This window comes from Entelurus aequoreus, linkage group LG04 (assembly GCF_033978785.1).
Source record: "Entelurus aequoreus isolate RoL-2023_Sb linkage group LG04, RoL_Eaeq_v1.1, whole genome shotgun sequence".
In the NCBI taxonomy this organism is placed as follows: Eukaryota; Metazoa; Chordata; class Actinopteri; order Syngnathiformes; family Syngnathidae; genus Entelurus; species Entelurus aequoreus.
In genome coordinates this window covers 74909932-74926852 of record NC_084734.1, presented here as the reverse complement: position 1 = coordinate 74926852, position 16921 = coordinate 74909932, and the positions used below count along the sequence as shown (strand labels likewise).

General features: G+C 39.6%; 1 protein-coding gene across 2 annotated transcripts in view; it reads left to right on the top strand.

The window, feature by feature from the left end:
• The first annotated feature begins 1068 nt into the window (after positions 1–1068).
• Positions 1069–16921, top strand: part of anxa6 (annexin A6) — a 37996-nt gene continuing 22143 nt past the window's right edge. The window contains exons 1-12 of one of the 2 annotated variants that reach the window (XM_062045691.1): positions 1069–1278; positions 4128–4188; positions 12625–12709; positions 12779–12873; positions 12935–13048; positions 13124–13214; positions 13284–13363; positions 13471–13527; positions 16021–16114; positions 16277–16372; positions 16450–16508; positions 16599–16721. In XM_062045691.1, the coding sequence (XP_061901675.1) occupies positions 4186–4188; positions 12625–12709; positions 12779–12873; positions 12935–13048; positions 13124–13214; positions 13284–13363; positions 13471–13527; positions 16021–16114; positions 16277–16372; positions 16450–16508; positions 16599–16721 (897 nt within the window). In that variant the 5' untranslated portion in view covers positions 1069–1278; positions 4128–4185. The remainder of the gene's footprint in view (positions 1279–4127; positions 4189–12624; positions 12710–12778; positions 12874–12934; positions 13049–13123; positions 13215–13283; positions 13364–13470; positions 13528–16020; positions 16115–16276; positions 16373–16449; positions 16509–16598; positions 16722–16921) is intronic. The other variant, XM_062045692.1, reaches the window with a different exon arrangement.

Sequence of the window (16921 nt, the reverse complement as noted above, 5' to 3'; positions counted from 1 at the left end):
TCTTTTCCTCTTTGGTCCGGAGGACACGACGTCCACAGTTTCCAAAAACAATTTGAAATGTGAACTCGTCAGACCACAGAACACTTTTCCACTTTGTATCAGTCCATCTTAGATGAGCTCAGGCCCAGCGAAGCCGACGGCGTTTATGGGTGTTGTTGATCATTATTTATTATGTGGTGATATCCTTTACACACTGATGTCGCTTGTTGATGCAGTACAGCCTGAGGGATCGAAGGTCACAGGCTTAGCTGCTTACGTGCAGTGATTTCTCCAGATTCTCTGAACCCTTTGATGATATTACGGACTGTAGATGGTGAAATCCCTAAATTCCTTGCAATAGCTGGTTGAGAAAGGTTTTTGTTAAACTGTTCAACAATTTGCTCACGCATTTGTTGACAAAGTGGTGACCCTCGCCCCATCCTTGTTTGTGAATGACTGAGCATTTCATGGAATGTACTTTTATACCCAATGATGGCACCCACCTGTTCCCAATTTGCCTGTTCACCTGTGGGATGTTCCAAATAAGTGTTTGATTAGCATTCCTCAACTTTATCAGTATTTATTGCCACCTTTCCCAACTTTTTTGTCACGTGTTGCTGGCATCAAATTCTAAAGTTAATGATTATTTGCAAAAAAAAAAAAAGTTTATCAGTTTGAACATCAAATATGTTGTCTTTTTTGTATATTCAACTGAATATGGGTTGAAAATGATTTGCAAATCATTGTATTCCGTTTATATTTACATCTAACACAATTTCCCAACTCATATTGGTTTGTATATGTATGTATATATATATATATATATACTGTATATATATTTTTTTTAAACTTGGGACTTCCCGCAGGCCGGATTTTGGACGCTGGCAGGCCATATTCGGCCCGCGGGCCGTAGTTTGGGGACCCCTGAACTATCCTCTTTTGATCCAAATTCAAACTCTATCCCGATTCCTCCGCGTGACTGACTCATCTCGGATATGTTAAAAAAAAAAAAAAAAAAAGGGCATGATAATAATCTTCATCGGACAAAAAGTCAACTGAGTCGAATGGTAGCTTCTTGTACGCGGAGAACAACTTAGAGAAAATGTGCGCATAGTTACGCGTAAAAGTTGTGCGTAAAGTCATACTGTATCAGTTCAACCCCCGGGACGTGCGAGAGCGCCGCCGTCGTGACGTCACGCAGGAGGTGGGACACGTAACGGTCCGCAAAGACAGAAGAGCAGTCGGCGGGACGCCACCGTTCTACCCCACCTATCCTTGTAACCACACTCTCTGAAACAGGTAAGATATTGTTTTTTTTATATCAGTTAGTTCATTCTGCGTTGCGTGTTAGCTACTTCGAGGTGACTTGTTTGAGAAGTGTTGAGAAGAGTGGGGTACAAGGGTGTGGTACGGTCGAGGCCCAGACCCTCAGACTGCATTCTATTGCTATTTTTAGAATTACACAGCACTTCTTCGACTAACAGTGCTGCATTTCACAACCAATGGGGGGCTTCTCTCCTACCCAGAGGGGCACCAAGCCTGTTGTGAGTTAGCTTAACACCCTTTTCAGGAACTAGACTTTTCTTCTAAACGTGACTCAAAATATGACATTTCTAAGAACGTGCATGAGAAAGAAGAGGCTGTGGTGTTAGAGACTAACACTGCTGTTGAGGCAGCACCACTGATTAGATTACCCGTGAGAGGAGTCACTGTGACTCTTTGCATGGAGAATTAGTTTTTTTTTTATTGATTGAGACTTTTATTAGTAGCTTGCACAGTGAAGTACATATTCCATACAATTGACCACTAAATGGTAACACCCAAATAAGTTTTTCAACTTTTTTAAGTTGATACAGATATACCGTATACTATCAGCTATATGCAGTGTTGGGTTAGTTACTGAAAACCAGTAACTAGTTACAGTTACTAGTTACTTTATTTCAAAAGTAACTCAGTTACTAACTCAGTTACTTACACCAAAAAGTAATGCGTTACTGTGAAAAGTAACTATTTAGTAACTATTTACCTACCCTTTTAGCCTTCATTTCAGTACTGTTATTGCACTGGAGAATAATACAATCTGTTGATCCACTTGACATGTATTTGCATCACTGAACTCTGCTAAGCAATGTGGTCTACATACAACACACAAAGACAAAGATATGTTTCAAAGGGCCAATTTATTTCAGGCCAGAACAAATTGACAAAACTATTTTAAATAGCTCCAACATAACATACACTACCGTTCAAAAGTTTGGGGTAACATTGAAATGTCCTCATTTTTGAAGGAAAAGCGCTGTACTTTTCAATGAAGATAACTTTAAACTAGTCTTAACTTTAAAGAAATACACTCTATACATTGCTAATGTGGTAAATGACTATTCTAGCTGCAAATGTCTGGTTTTTGGTGCAATATCTACATAGGTGTATAGAGGCCCATTTCCAGCAACTATCACTCCAGTGTTCTAATGGTACAATGTGTTTGCTCATTGGCTCAGAAGGCTAATTGATGATTAGAAAACCCTTGTGCAATCATGTTCACACATCTGAAAACAGTTTAGCTCGTTACAGAAGCTACAAAACTGACCTTCCTTTGAGCAGATTGAGTTTCTGGAGCATCACATTTGTGGGGTCAATTAAACGCTCAAAATGGCCAGAAAAAGAGAACTTTCATCTGAAACTCGACAGTCTATTCTTGTTCTTAGAAATGAAGGCTATTCCACAAAATTGTTTGGGTGACCCCAAACTTTTGAACAGTAGTGTACATAAGTAACAAACAGCATAATAACAACATAGCTGTAAACCTGGCTTTACCCAAGGAAGGCACACGTGACATACACAAAGCCTAACCAGGCAGATTTGAATTGTTCTTTTGGGCAGTAGACGGGATCTTTGATCCAAGACACAACTTACATTTAACTAAAATGTTCTTTTCTTTGTGTTCGACAAAAGAAAAGAAGTGAGAATACCTCATACTTGCCAACCCTTCTGAATTACAGTGCCTCTCCCCGGGACAACCATTCTCCCGAATTTCTCTCGATTTCCAGCCGGACTTAAGGCACGCCCCCTCCAGGTCCGTGCAGACCTGAGTGAGGACAGCCTGTCGTCACGTCCGCTATAACACTATACCGTATAGTGTTCTGTGGTTACTTTTTGGTTGGCCAACGGTTTACGTTGTATTGCGCACCCCCCTCCCCTCCCCTCCCTCCCCACAACCAGACACACCAAGAACGCGCCTCTGCTTGTGACACAAGAGATTCAGAAGCACGACACTGCAGCGCTGCAATAAAACACACTCAGATCTTCTGTTTCTAGCCGATACTACATAAAAAATAACGTAAAAGAACGCAGTAACGCATCATGTAGCAACGGTAACTGAGTTACTGAAGATAAAAAAATAACGCATTAGATTACTAGTTACCGCCAAAACTAACGGCGTTAAAGTAACGCATTACTTTGTAACGCGTTAGTCCCAACACTGGATATATACTATCATCATAATACAGTCATCACACAAGATAATCATCAGAGTATATACATTGAATTATTTACATTATTTACAATCCGGGGTGTGGGATGTGGAGGGGGGTGGGGGGGTAGGTTTGGTTGTTATCATCACTTCAGTCATCAACAATTGTATCATCAGAGAAATGTACATTGAAACAGTGTAGGTCTGACTTGGTAGGATATGTACAGCAAGTAGTGGACAGAGAGAGAGAGAGAGAGAGAGAGAGAGAGAGAGAGATCAGAAAGCATAAGAAAAAGTATCTACATTTGATTATTTACATTTGATTATTAACAATCCGGGGAGGGTGTTAGTTTAGGGTTGAAGTTGCCTGGAGGTGTTCTTTTAGTGCGGTTTTGAAGGAGGATAGAGATGCCCTTTCTTTTACACCTGTTGGGAGCGCATTCCACATTGATGTGGCATAGAAAGAGAATGAGTTAAGACCTTTGTTAGATCGGAATCTGGGTTTAACGTGGTTAGTGGCGCTCTCCCTGGTTTTGTGGTTATAGCGGTCATTTACGTTAAGGAAGTAGTTTGACATGTACTTAGGTATCAGGGAAGTATAGCGGATTTTATAGACTAGGCTCAGTGCAAGTTGTTTTACTCTGTTAAGCATTGCTCTTGTCGCTCTCTTTCCTTCTAGGCCTCCAACTATTGATTTCTGCGGTGTGCTCACACAGACGACCAAATACTGCACAAAGATGGTAAGCGGACCCTCATCTTTGTGTCATTTTAATGAGGCGTGGATAACCCATCCTGTGTGTGTGTGTGAATGAAGGTGTGAGCACAGAGAGAGCCACCTGTCAGCAGTGTAAGGTGTCACCCTGCACACCTTCTGCCAAATCTGACCAATTTGCATTCTCAAAGATAATGTACGCTCGATTTTGAGTCTGAGCATTATTGATAACAATTGTTATACGGTACATAGGCGCCCATCTACATTTCTGCCAGTGGGTGCTCGTGTGTGTGTATTAAAAAAAAAAAGACGTTCAGCAAAGTTAATATCCCATATGAATTGTGGCTTTATTATTTTGTGAAACGGACCAAACTCGCCACAAAATTAACTACGACAATATTGATTTTTCCAAATTTATTTTAAAGATTGAAAGTTGCCATCAATCCCACGTGGGTGCTCGGCATTGTCCGTGGGAGCTCGGGCCCCGAAGCACCCCCGGACATCGGTGCCTATGATACGGTATATGTTTTGTGTATCCTTAGTTAATTTAACCAGTTCAGTTCAGTTCAGTGGCAGCACGGTGTGAGAGGGGTTAATACATGTACCTCACAATACGAAGGTCCTGAGTTCAATCCCGGGCTCGGGATCTTTCTGTGTGGAGTTTGTATGTTCTCCCCGTGACTGTGTGGGTTCCCTCCGGGTACTCCGGCTTCCTCCCACCTCCAAAAACATGCACCTGGGGATAGGTTGATTGCCAACACTAAATCTATCTGTGTTGGCCCTGCGATAGAGTGGCGACTTGTCCAGGGTGTACCCCGCCTTCCGCCCGAATGCAGCTGAGATAGGCTCCAGCACCCCCCGTAACCCCGAAAGGGACAAGCTGTAGAAAATGGATGGATGGAGTTCAGTTCAGTTTCAGTTTATTTCGAACATGCATACAACACTGAAAGTCAATTATCACATATTTCAAGTTGTTTCATTACAGCATGTCCGAAAAGGAGTAGGAAGAAGCTGAGCTTATTTAATCCTACCCCTTTTCATACCATAGCAATTGTATCCCATTTCCTTGTTCTCTGTAACAGAACAGTGAATAAATAGTACATTTTAGTACATCTTGGTCGGGGGTGGTTGGGGGCGGGGGGGCGTGGTTGGGGGCGTTATTATTAACAGCTAGAATTCACCAACTCGAGTATTTCATATATATATATATATATATATATATATATATATATATATATATATATATATATATATATATATATATATATATATATATACATATATACAGGTATATGTATGAAATACTTGACTTTCAGTGAATTCTAGCTATATATATATATATATATATATTTATTTTATTTACATGTAAATAAAATAAATACTTGAATTTCAGTGTTCCGGTGGCTATCCATTAGATGGCAGTATTGTCCTGTTTAACTTCTCCGTTCATGATGAGTATATCATTTCGGCCACCGTGTTCAATGAAGAAGTCTGTTCTACAAAATTTACAGGCAACATACACCTTCCCCTTCGAACTGTCCTGGATGAACTGAAATTCTTGTTTCCATTCGTTTTGGAACTTGCAAGCGTATTTCTTCATCGTGCTCGTCGACGGCGTCGCCATGTCTGTAATTTCCTCGTTCTTCTGCTTCGTCTCCTTGTTGTGTGCGCAGTTGTGCACTCTACTCTCTAAAAGCCCTAGATGTTATGACGTCATTGGGCAGGCAAGCTGTTTATATTGTGGGAAAGCGGACGTGAGAACAGGCTGTCCCCACTCAGTCTCAGGTCCGTATTGAGCTGGAGGGGGGCGTGGCCTCCAGCTCCGGCTGAATACCGGGAGTTTGTCGGGAGAAAATCTCTGCCGGGAGGTTGTCGGGAGAGGCGCTGAATACCGGGATTCTCCCGCTAAAAACGGGAGGGTTGGCAAGTATGTCTTAAAGCGAAACACGTACTTGAAGGTGGCGCCGATAGAATGAATGCAACATCAACAAGAAGCAAAAGAAAACGCTACGCTGGCAGTTTACCTGCGTCAATTTTCTCAACAAAAATACCACGTAAATGAAAATGCCTTGCTAAATAGACTACCCCCGCATGTAAGCCATTTAACATTTGTGAAGACCAAGTCCTCCAAGAAGATGTCATTCATAACTGTGGTACAATACCTTGGAGAGGCACAATTACAGCAAGGATACACCAACTGTGCTACACAAACAAGAGCATCAAGTTGCAACTACTGGTTGAATGTGAATTTATTTTGCTTTCTGGAGAACATTGGACATCTATAAGTAATTACAATGAGCTGGGGTCGCATTGTACCCAAAAAGAGATCAGCATTGACATCTGAAGAGGTAAACAAGCTTTTTTGTTTAAACAACTGGTTAAACTAAAGAAGAGTAAATGCAGATTTATATGGTGCACTATGTTGTGTTGTTTATAAGTGTGTTTACCACACTATCGATTAGTAACTGTACCTTGTTTGCAAAATTATTGCAATGACTTTCAAAATGTGCACTAAATTTTTACCATACTTACTGTCACAAAGGTTTGAGCAAATCAATGACTTTCTAATTCAGTAAAACACTTAAAAAAACATTTATGTATGACATCTTGACTACCAAATTGCATTTGTATCCAAATATTGGGGTATTTTCTTAAGCAAATGTTATGTATGCAAGCAAATAAAAACCCATGATTAATCACAGTTCAAGAGTGTGATTAACCTGATTCAAAAATATATATTACTTGACAGCCCTAATTGTTATCAGTGACGGAGAAGGAAGGGTTTAGAACAAGGGTGGGCTAACTTTTTGGCTTGGGGCCACATTGGCTTTTGAAATTTGACGGGCCGGGCGAGCACATGATGCATTTCAAAGCATATCATACATGTTGGAACTAAGAGTAAACTTCCCAAACATGGGCTATTTTGATCATATTACAGCTATTTTCAACAATATCATATCAGAACATCAAATAAACATAACAATGGTATTAAAGGGTTAACACTTACATTGTCTTTTAGTGGGAGCAGCGTTGTTGATCACCCTTTTTTGCCAGTGCGTCCAAGTCTAGTATCAGTTTTGTTGTGGCAATTCTCAAAACAGAGCTTTGCTGAAATCTGTTTTAATATTTGACGGGCCGTATTAAAGGGACCAACTGTAGTTTGCCCACCCCTGGTTTAGAAACATGTTTGCGGTTATTCATTAATTCATTAATTTGACATTTTACACGCGCTTCTTCATACAAAAATAGGGCTACCCACGTATCGAGGAACCCTACGCACAGTGCATGATCTGCATTGAACATATTGAGGGGTGTTTTTTCTTCTCATACCTTCCTTAAAGTCAGCGTCCTCTACAGGGGACATTTGTTTTGGGGCTTTGACAGAGTTACACATTTCAGGAAAGAATAGCCCTAGACAAACATAAATGTCTAATACTGCAGAGGATGCTTGCTGCACAGCTCACTTTAGGATGTATGAACTATCCAAAATACTGGAAACACTTCTCAGTACGATGCGGTGTGACTGGACATCAAACTAAAGGTACATGTATTATATTTTTAAACAAAGTTTTAAATGAATACCAATCTGTGCCAAAAAAATAAAAAATATTGTCATTCTTAAAAAAGGCAGATATTTTGTTAATCAGAGAGTGCAGGATACTGAATAAAGCCACCAATATTCAGTTAACCCTGGCGCCCAGGCCATTTGGACTCTTCCATATTAGGCCCACTTTGAGGATTTTGCTCAAAGTCTTGTTGCTATGGGCTTGTTTTGGTGGTTGCTATGTGACTGAAGCAGTCCAGCTGTCGTGGTTGGAGTGAACGTGCAGCTTTTTGGCTGACTGCCCCAGTGCGGCATTGATCTGCACGGCAGCTGCTGCAATGAACGCTTCTCACAACCTGCAATGACTTAGCCCACTTCCCTCACAACGTTAGTTGACCACAATCATGGCCGTGAGGAACTGTTGTTTATTGTTTTTATAAGGGGCTTGTTCATGACCTTTTTTTGTCACATTTGAAAGAAAGAGCCCTGCAATGCGCGTGTAATCTGACTCCATGCTGTCCACGACACTCCCACGATCCCACCCCTTCGACCTTGAACCAGCAAGACAAACACACACACCAACCCACACACATACATACATTAAAAGTTGCTAGTGTGCAGGTGGTGGGACAGCTGCAAGCAGTCAGCTGCTTTGAAGACACATTTCCCACCTCATGTCCAGTCACATGTTGTGGAGTTCGATACCCTGCAAAGGAAGACCACATTAAAAAAAAACGCAATATGTGAAATGCAGAAGAACCTCCAAAGTCGAACACCTCCATGTTGCGCGAGATTCAATCCCATAACAAATTAATATTATTTTATTCCAAGCACATAAGAAAATATTCCAGATGAATTAGTTGAATTAATGTTACAATTCGTATGCAAGGCAATTCAAACTGCTTTACAAATGCATACAATTACAAAAAGGTGAACAAAATCATGAACACAAATAAAATCATCATAAAAAAAACCGATGAAGTAATTAGATTAAAAGCAAAGAGTGTAGATAAAATACTTGCACTTGTCGTATGCAAAGTTCAGCCTGATTTGAACATTGCCACAGTTGAGGCCTGTCTCACATCTTCTGAAAAACTGTTCCAAAATATTTGCCACCTGCCAAGATTCAAAACGTTATTTGTATAAATGTCCATAGTTTTAAGAGCTATTTATTTATTTGTTACCATTTGACTAATCTTAATTTTAGCATGAATTATTTTATTTGTTTATATTGTAGTTTAGAAAAATAAAATATTTAAAAAAAAAAAACTATTATAATAAAATATTTGTGTTTAAAGTTTCTGCAACATCCTAGGACGCTTAATTTGAGAATAAAATATTTTTTTCTAGTTTAAAAGTCCTGCTAATTTCTAGATATACAAATCTTGATTTATCCTGATTTACTTGATCGTCGTATCAAGTAAAATTGTAAAATCGTCTGTCCATTTGATTTCAGTAGTTTGTAAAAAAAAAAAAAAAAAGATATATATTTTTTTTAAATGTAGCCTTTTTATCTTAATCATTTTTTTGCAGTGTAAAAATCAAATACAGCCTCACCATGTTTAGTCCTGACTCTGGGCACCAGCAGGGGACCACTTCCTGAGGTTCTCAGAACCTGAGATGGTTCATATGCTTCTAACATGTCAGAGATGTACTTTGACACAAGACCATGAAAGTACAAAGCTTTTTTAAATTCTATTCTCTGAACAACAGGAAGCCAATGCAGTGACCTAAGCACTGGACTAATACAGTCATATTCTTAATTTCTAGTCAAGACTCAAGCAGCATCATTCTGGATGTACTGCAGCTGCTTTACAGTTTGTTTAGAGAGCCCAGTGGGAATGCCATTACAGTACTCTAAAATGCTGGAGACTAAGACATGGTTTAGTCTTTCTAAGACGGATTTAAACATTATTGCTCTGATTTTGGCAATATTTGTAGGTGGTAAAAAGCTGCTGATGTTATTAACTTAATGTGGCTGTTAAAGTCTGAGTCTGAGTCCCTTACTAATCCTTGATTTCTGACCTGATTATAATGTTTGAGGGAGTGGGTCCCAAGGTGACTAATAGTTTCCCTTTGCTTCTGTGGGCCACATACAATGATTTCAGTATTGTCTTAGGTTTGTCTGAGTTTTGTTTAGCTGAAGAAAACTGTTTTGCATCCGCACATTGAACTGTTTCGATGCAGTGACAAAGTTAATCAGCAGGTTGACTTTCTCCTGCCGTCAGTGACACGTTCATCTGAGTGTCATCTGCATAGTTGTGGTAGGAACCATTGAAGCTGCGTTTGAGCTAATTTAGTGGCAACATGTACAAGTTAAAAAATAAGGGTCCCAGCCAGGATTGACCCTGAGGAACCTCATAGATCAATTCCAACAAGTTACAGAGTTTAACCCCTGTATGAAGATAGTATGGTCAACTGTGTCAAAGGCAGCACTCAGGTCCAGCAGAACCAAGTCTGAGACTTTTCCTGCACCTGTGTTCAGGTGGATATAATTTGTCACCTTGATCAGCGCTGTTTCACTGCTCCGGTGGGGCCCAAAGCCAGTTTGGAAAGTATCAAACACATTGTTATACAAAAGAAAGTCATTGCGCTGTTGGTATACAACTTTTTCCCTGGACTCAACCCAAAAATGGCAAGTTTGATATGGGCCGATAGTTTTTCAGTACTGTGGCATCACGACTACTCTTCTTTAAGAAGTGCTTAATTACAGCAGTTTTTACGGCCTTTGGAAATGTTCCAGTCTGAAGTGAGACGTTAACTAGATGTGGTCATAAAGTGCTCAGCACAGACATTAGAAATCTAGTGGGTAACTCATCAAGACAGCATGTTGATGGACTCAGAGTGTGGATGATCTCTTCAACTGTTTTGTCAATTATAGCAGTGAAATGTTATCTCTAGTTGTATAGCTGTCAACAGAGTAGCAATTTGTTTATTGTGAATTATTGCATTATTAATGCCTGAAACCTTATCCTGGAAGAATATTGCAGACTCGTTGCACTTTGATGTCGAAATGAGTTCTAAGAGAAGTGAAACTAGAGTTGTTTTTTTTATCCATTTGTGTAGCAAACAGGACACAAGATGTGTTCCTACACAGCGTTAAATAAAGGAAAAAAGTGGTTTCAACTGACAGTAAATGCACTGCACAAGACCGGCTGCGCCTAAAATACCCATAAAAAGTGGTACAGGTCTCCTGCATGTTTTAAAACATAGCAAAGCGCGGACCGCCTTATTTAAATAAGGTGGTCCGCACAGTTTTTCAATTGCGCAAGCAGTGTTAGTAGATCACGCCCAACACGCCCACTAATAGTACATGCTATTTTATTGTTTGCACGCGCTGTTTAGCGCATAATATTTTGATCTTAGTAATTCAGGCACATGATGTATAACAGTTCAACAGATCATCAACATTAGGACTGCAGCTATTGATTATTTTAGTAATCAGGTAGTCTATCGATAAATGTGTTCGATTAATCAAGTAATCAAATATAACACACTTTCTGGCTTCAATGCGACTTTTACGGAAAATAGTTAAAATAAATAAGGATTTTTCTGACTAACCCTTACCTTCTCTTCTTATAAACATACGAATTACACTTTATCTATTTAAAGCATCACTTTTCTATTACTTTTACAGTATTTAAAACCAATAAGTTAATCTAAAAGCTTCTCTAATAAAGTATGATACATTGAGTAACAAAATATTTAATAATTTAACACATGCACATTTTAAAAGGTATTAATTGAAGAAGGGTTGTTTGACCTTTGGACAAACAACTCCTACTCCAACTTTTAAATTATCACAGTTTAAAACCTCTCTCGTCTTCTGGACCTTAGCGCTCTGTCTACTTTTTTGTTGTTGTTTTTTTTAAGCGATCCCTCTTTTGCTAGCACTTCGCTGTCCCTTTGCACTCAGCTTTACCACATTGAACATGTACATGTTTGCTGTTGGATACCCAAAAAAAGCCAATTCCCTAAAACATTCCAGGCTTCAGATTCAGCTTTGTTTTGTCTATGTTGTGATGAAGGTCGACATTACTTCAGTCTAAATCAACTTGATACAGTATTGTGCAAAAGACCAACCATAGTTTTGTTGTTTTAATTACCTTTTTCTACAGTCATAAAGATACTGGAACTTTTTGGATGAGTTTTTTATTCAAACAACAGTTAACTTTGTCATGCACTTGTCCGATGAATAGAATGAGATACATGTTTGATTGATTGATTGAAACTTTTATTAGTAGATTGCACAGTGAAGTACATATTCCGTACAATTGACCACTAAATGGTAACACCCGAATAAGTTTTTTAACTTGTTTAAGTCGGGGTCCACATAACAGTATATGATAAATAAGTAAAGTACATCTTTGCATGTGACAAATGAATGTAGCATGAGAGAAGATTCACTCTAAATACTTGTCACCTAAGCCTTTCAGTGATGTGGTGGTTGGTTCTAGGTGTGGAACAGACAAACAGTCCCATTATAATGTGTTTATCAGCGAGGGCGAACTGCCATAGAAATTTAAATACATGGTGAAACACTGCCTTTTATACTTTTCTAGTGTTATGTATCTGATTGTATTCTAATAAAGACATTGAGTAATGCCTATGTATGGTCATCAAAGCAAAGATAATGATAATAATAATGGACTAGATTTATATAACGCTTTTGTAGACACTCAGAGCGATGATGGTGGTAAGCTACATTTGTAGCCAGAGCTTTTCGCCTACACATTCATAAACCAGTGTAAGCAAACTGGGAGCAAGGTGGATGAAATGTCTTGCCTAAGGTCACAATGGCTGTGACTTTCATGGCGGAAGATGGATTAGAACCAAGAACCCTCAAAATAGTATCCAGCATCTGAGCCACGCCGCCCCTAAAAAGATAATACAAAGATCATGACGATTGCATTTTTTCAGGTGTTCCGAGGCACAATTACAAATGCCGCAGGTTTTGATCCCGCCACCGATGCTGAGGCTTTGTACACTGCCATGAAAGGCATGGGTGAGTGTCTGCAAACTGCACCGTCGTCTTCCTGCAGTCTGTGATGCATGTACGCAACATGCTCCTCAGGCAGTGACAAAGAAGCCATTTTGGACCTGGTCAGCTCTCGCAGTAACGCCCAGAGGCAGGAAGTCATTGCCGCATACAAGTGTACCTATGGAAAGGTACATCTCATCATATTTACACATTGAATTAGCAAGTGGGAGCACTTTGTTTTTGTTGCAGGATCTTATTGAGGATCTGAAATATGAGCTGACGGGTAAATTTGAGCGCCTCATTGTGAGTCTGATGAGAACTCCGGCATACCACGATGCCAAAGAAATCAAAGATGCACTTAAAGTAAGACGTTTACCCCATTCTTTTTTATTCTTGTGAGGTAACACGTTATATTGAACTTCTTGCTTACGTCTCAAGGGCGCTGGAACCAACGAGGGGTGTTTGATTGAAATCCTGGCTTCAAGAAACAACAAACAAATACATGACATGGTTCAAGCATACAAGGATGGTGAGGCCTGTTTTTCTCCGGTATTGAGAACTCAATCAGTTATACGCTGATGTTTGTTTTTGTTTCCAGCCTACGGTAGAAACATGGAGGAGGATGTGATCGCTGACACTTCTGGTCACTTTAAGAAGATGCTGGTTGTTTTACTCCAGGTGATTTATCTTAGGCATGACGTGGTCAGCAGCAGGAAACACCATCAAGTCATCAAGCAAGAATATTTACTTCTGGCGTGATGGTCAACTCGTTGTCATGCTTTCAGGGGACCAGAGATGAGTCGGGAGTTGTCAACGCAGATCTGGTGGAGCAAGATGCGCTGGTGAGGATCTGAAAAACACTCGCAACTGAAGGTTACAAGTGTTTTAATAAGCTCTTTGATAAGGAAAGAGGGACCGTATTTTTCGGATTATAAATCGCAGTTTTTTTCATAGTTTGGCCGGGGGTGCGACTTATACTCCGGAGCGATTTATGTGTGAAATTATTAACACATTAAATTACCGTAAAATATCAAATAATATTATTTATCTCATTCGCGTAAGAGACGAAGCAAATGTCCGCAATCGTCACACACACGTCAGCAATTGTCACACACGTCAACCAATAAGAATTCGGCAGGGGCGGGTCATGGCAGAAGTGCATTGTGCGTCATGGCAGAAGTGCATTGTGGGTCATGGGATGCTAACTGCTGCTACATCCGTAGCTATTAAAATGGATCATTTCAACATTGGCGGTAACTTATAAAAACTGAGAAGGGCTGAACTAAAATGGCACCGAAAAGGAAATCATATACTGCAGATTAAAAGCCGGACGTAGTAAAATATGCAGGAGAAAACGGCGATCGAGCAGCAGAAAGAAAGGAAACGGCGCATACCAGAGGCGACACCGGGGAGGAAGATTTCATCGGATTTAGCGATCGGGAGTGACAGATTGTTTGGTAAACGTATAGCATGTCCTATATGTTATAGTTATTTGAATGACTCTTGCCATGATGTGTTGCGTTAACATACCAGGCACGTTCTCAGTTGGTTATTTGTACGTCATATTCTTTATTTATTTTAAATTGCCTTTCAAATGTCTATTCTTGGTGTTGGATTTTATCAAATAAATTTCCCCCAAAAATGCGACTTATACTCCAGTGCGACGTATATGTTTTTTTCCTTTTTTATTGTTCATTTTCGGCCGGTGCGACGTATACTCCGGAGCGACTTATAGTCCGAAAAATACGGTACACATTATTGAAAGTAGTAAAGACTGAAGTTTGCATCCACATCTTCAATTAGGGTAAAAGTGATGTTAAAAGATAAATGTTCATTCATTCATTCGTTCATCTGTCTTGCATTGTTTTCTGAATGTAAAACTATATGATTCTTATACTATTTTAGTCAAAATTCAATTTAATTAGATGCATTTTTTGTACTAAAAGCAATTCATGGGAAATAAATTGTTCAGTCATATAACGAACAAAAATAATACATTTTGATGTATTTTTGGATAACGTCCTGACACGAACCCAGAATGACTGCTCACTTGCTCACTAAAGATGTGCGCAATGGGGGTCTTTGACAATGCACATTCACCATCAAATACTAATCATTGGCGAAGCAGGAATGGGTTAGGAACACATTTCTGGTAAAATGTCGTATGAAGCGCCGTCTCTTTCAATAATTGACATTTTACATGCGCTTATTTACGCAAAACGCGGCCCTTCACAGATTGCACCCAGCGCGTGATCCGCATATCAATCAATCAATCAATGTTTATTTATATAGCCCTAAATCACAAGTGTCTCAAAGGGCTGCACAAGCCACAACGACATCCTCGGTACAGAGCATATCAGTATTATTCTCCTTGAGAAGTGTTTTTGGGTGTTTGGAAAAGATTAATTGAATTTGCGTGTTTTCGAATTATTCGGTCTTTGTCCCACCTTTTGAAACAAACCGAGGTACCACTGTACAGAAAAAAAGGTTATCTGTCAACTTATTGTCCAGCTCAGCTCTTAAGGCATCGGGCAATGAGGTTTACACAACGTATTATCACAGAGTCACACTCGCTGGAAGCCATTACATAAGAATATGATTTTCAAGAGGCACTCCATATTTTACTGCCTTTATTTCTCTTTTCTTCTCTCTTTTTCGGGTTTGCAAGCTATTGGTATTTAAATTTTGTGTTACCCATTTTAGCGCACGATTCACTTCTACTTTTTTCACCTGACCATTTATTTTGAATAGGGATGAACGTTATTTATTTTTTCAAGCCAATATCGGTAACTCATTTGTATGTATTATTTTTTAAATGTAGATTTATCTCTGGTTTGTGCAAATGTTTCTTTGCGGCTAACTTTGCTGCATCTTTTTAGCAGCAAGCGGCTTCATACGCTTTTTAAAACAACTTTGTAGCGATGCTGACGTTTCAGGGGGCTGATAATGTTTGATGTGTTGAAGCTCTGTGGTTTTTTCCATCTTTGTGGAATGTTTTCAGAACATTTAGTGCAAAAGTTTCTGTTCCTCTGAAACATTCAAGAAGTCCCAACAAATCGACGCCATGTTTTTTTACAGTGAGCTCAGAGGAACTTTACAGCACGGGACAGGTAGGAGAAAAGGAGTGCTTGATTTGCTCACCCTAACCCATCTTCAGCATAGTACGGGTAATCTGGCCTAATTGGAGCATTTAAAAAAAAAAAAGATTTATTAGTATGACGTCATCATTCCTAATATTGGCCCAATATTGATCAAATGGACTCTACGGCCATTTCTCACTGTAATGTAGTTTGATTGTAATGCTGCCTTCTTTTGTCTTTCTTGTCTCAACACAGGACCTTTATGCTGCTGGCGAAGAGAAGTGGGGGACCGACGAGGCCAAATTCATCACGATTCTGGGCAACCGCAGTGTGACCCACCTCCACATGGGTGAGAAAGGAATGAGCATGCATGTGTGACATTTCGGATGCTTCTCGTGTGACCTGCAGTTGTGTATTTGTGAACTAGAGTAAAAACTTCAAAAGAGAAAGTAAGAATAAAGTTGTTTTTTAGTGAAGTTAAAAGCCTTTCTCCCACACCTTGACTATGCAGTTTTTGATGCATACGAGAAGAATACAGAGACCTCCATTGAGGACAGCATTAAGAACGAGCTGTCGGGAGACTTTGAGAGGCTGATGCTTGCTGTTGGTAAGACACCACTCAGCTGTTGTGATGAAGTAACCACTAAATGCAACACGCAACTAACAGTGTTTTTTCTCACACAGTGCAGTGCATACGCAGTGTTCCCATGTTCTTTGCCAGGCGCCTATACAAGTCAATGAAGGTAAAAGTATATGTCAAACCCAGGGTCACATTCCTCTAAAAAAAAAAAATACAGTTAAAACAGCCCACTCCAATCTCTGCTTATTTCCAGGGTCTAGGTACAGCTGACAACACCTTGATCAGGATCATGATTTCTCGCAGTGAAATAGACATGTTGGACATTCGCGAGTGTTTCAGGCTCCGATATGAGAAGTCACTCTACAACATGATTACGGTAACAGAAAGTCAAATAACCTCTACAGCATGCATATATCTGGTGTGTGCACAAGTCGGAATTAGAAATTTCAATTCAACTTATTTGAAGAATTGACATTTGAATGGACTTGGCTCCAGCCTACTGGATGTTGAATTGAAATGACAGGACGTTGAAATCATTAATCAGTAAGTACAGAAAATAACAGGAAGAATGTGTTA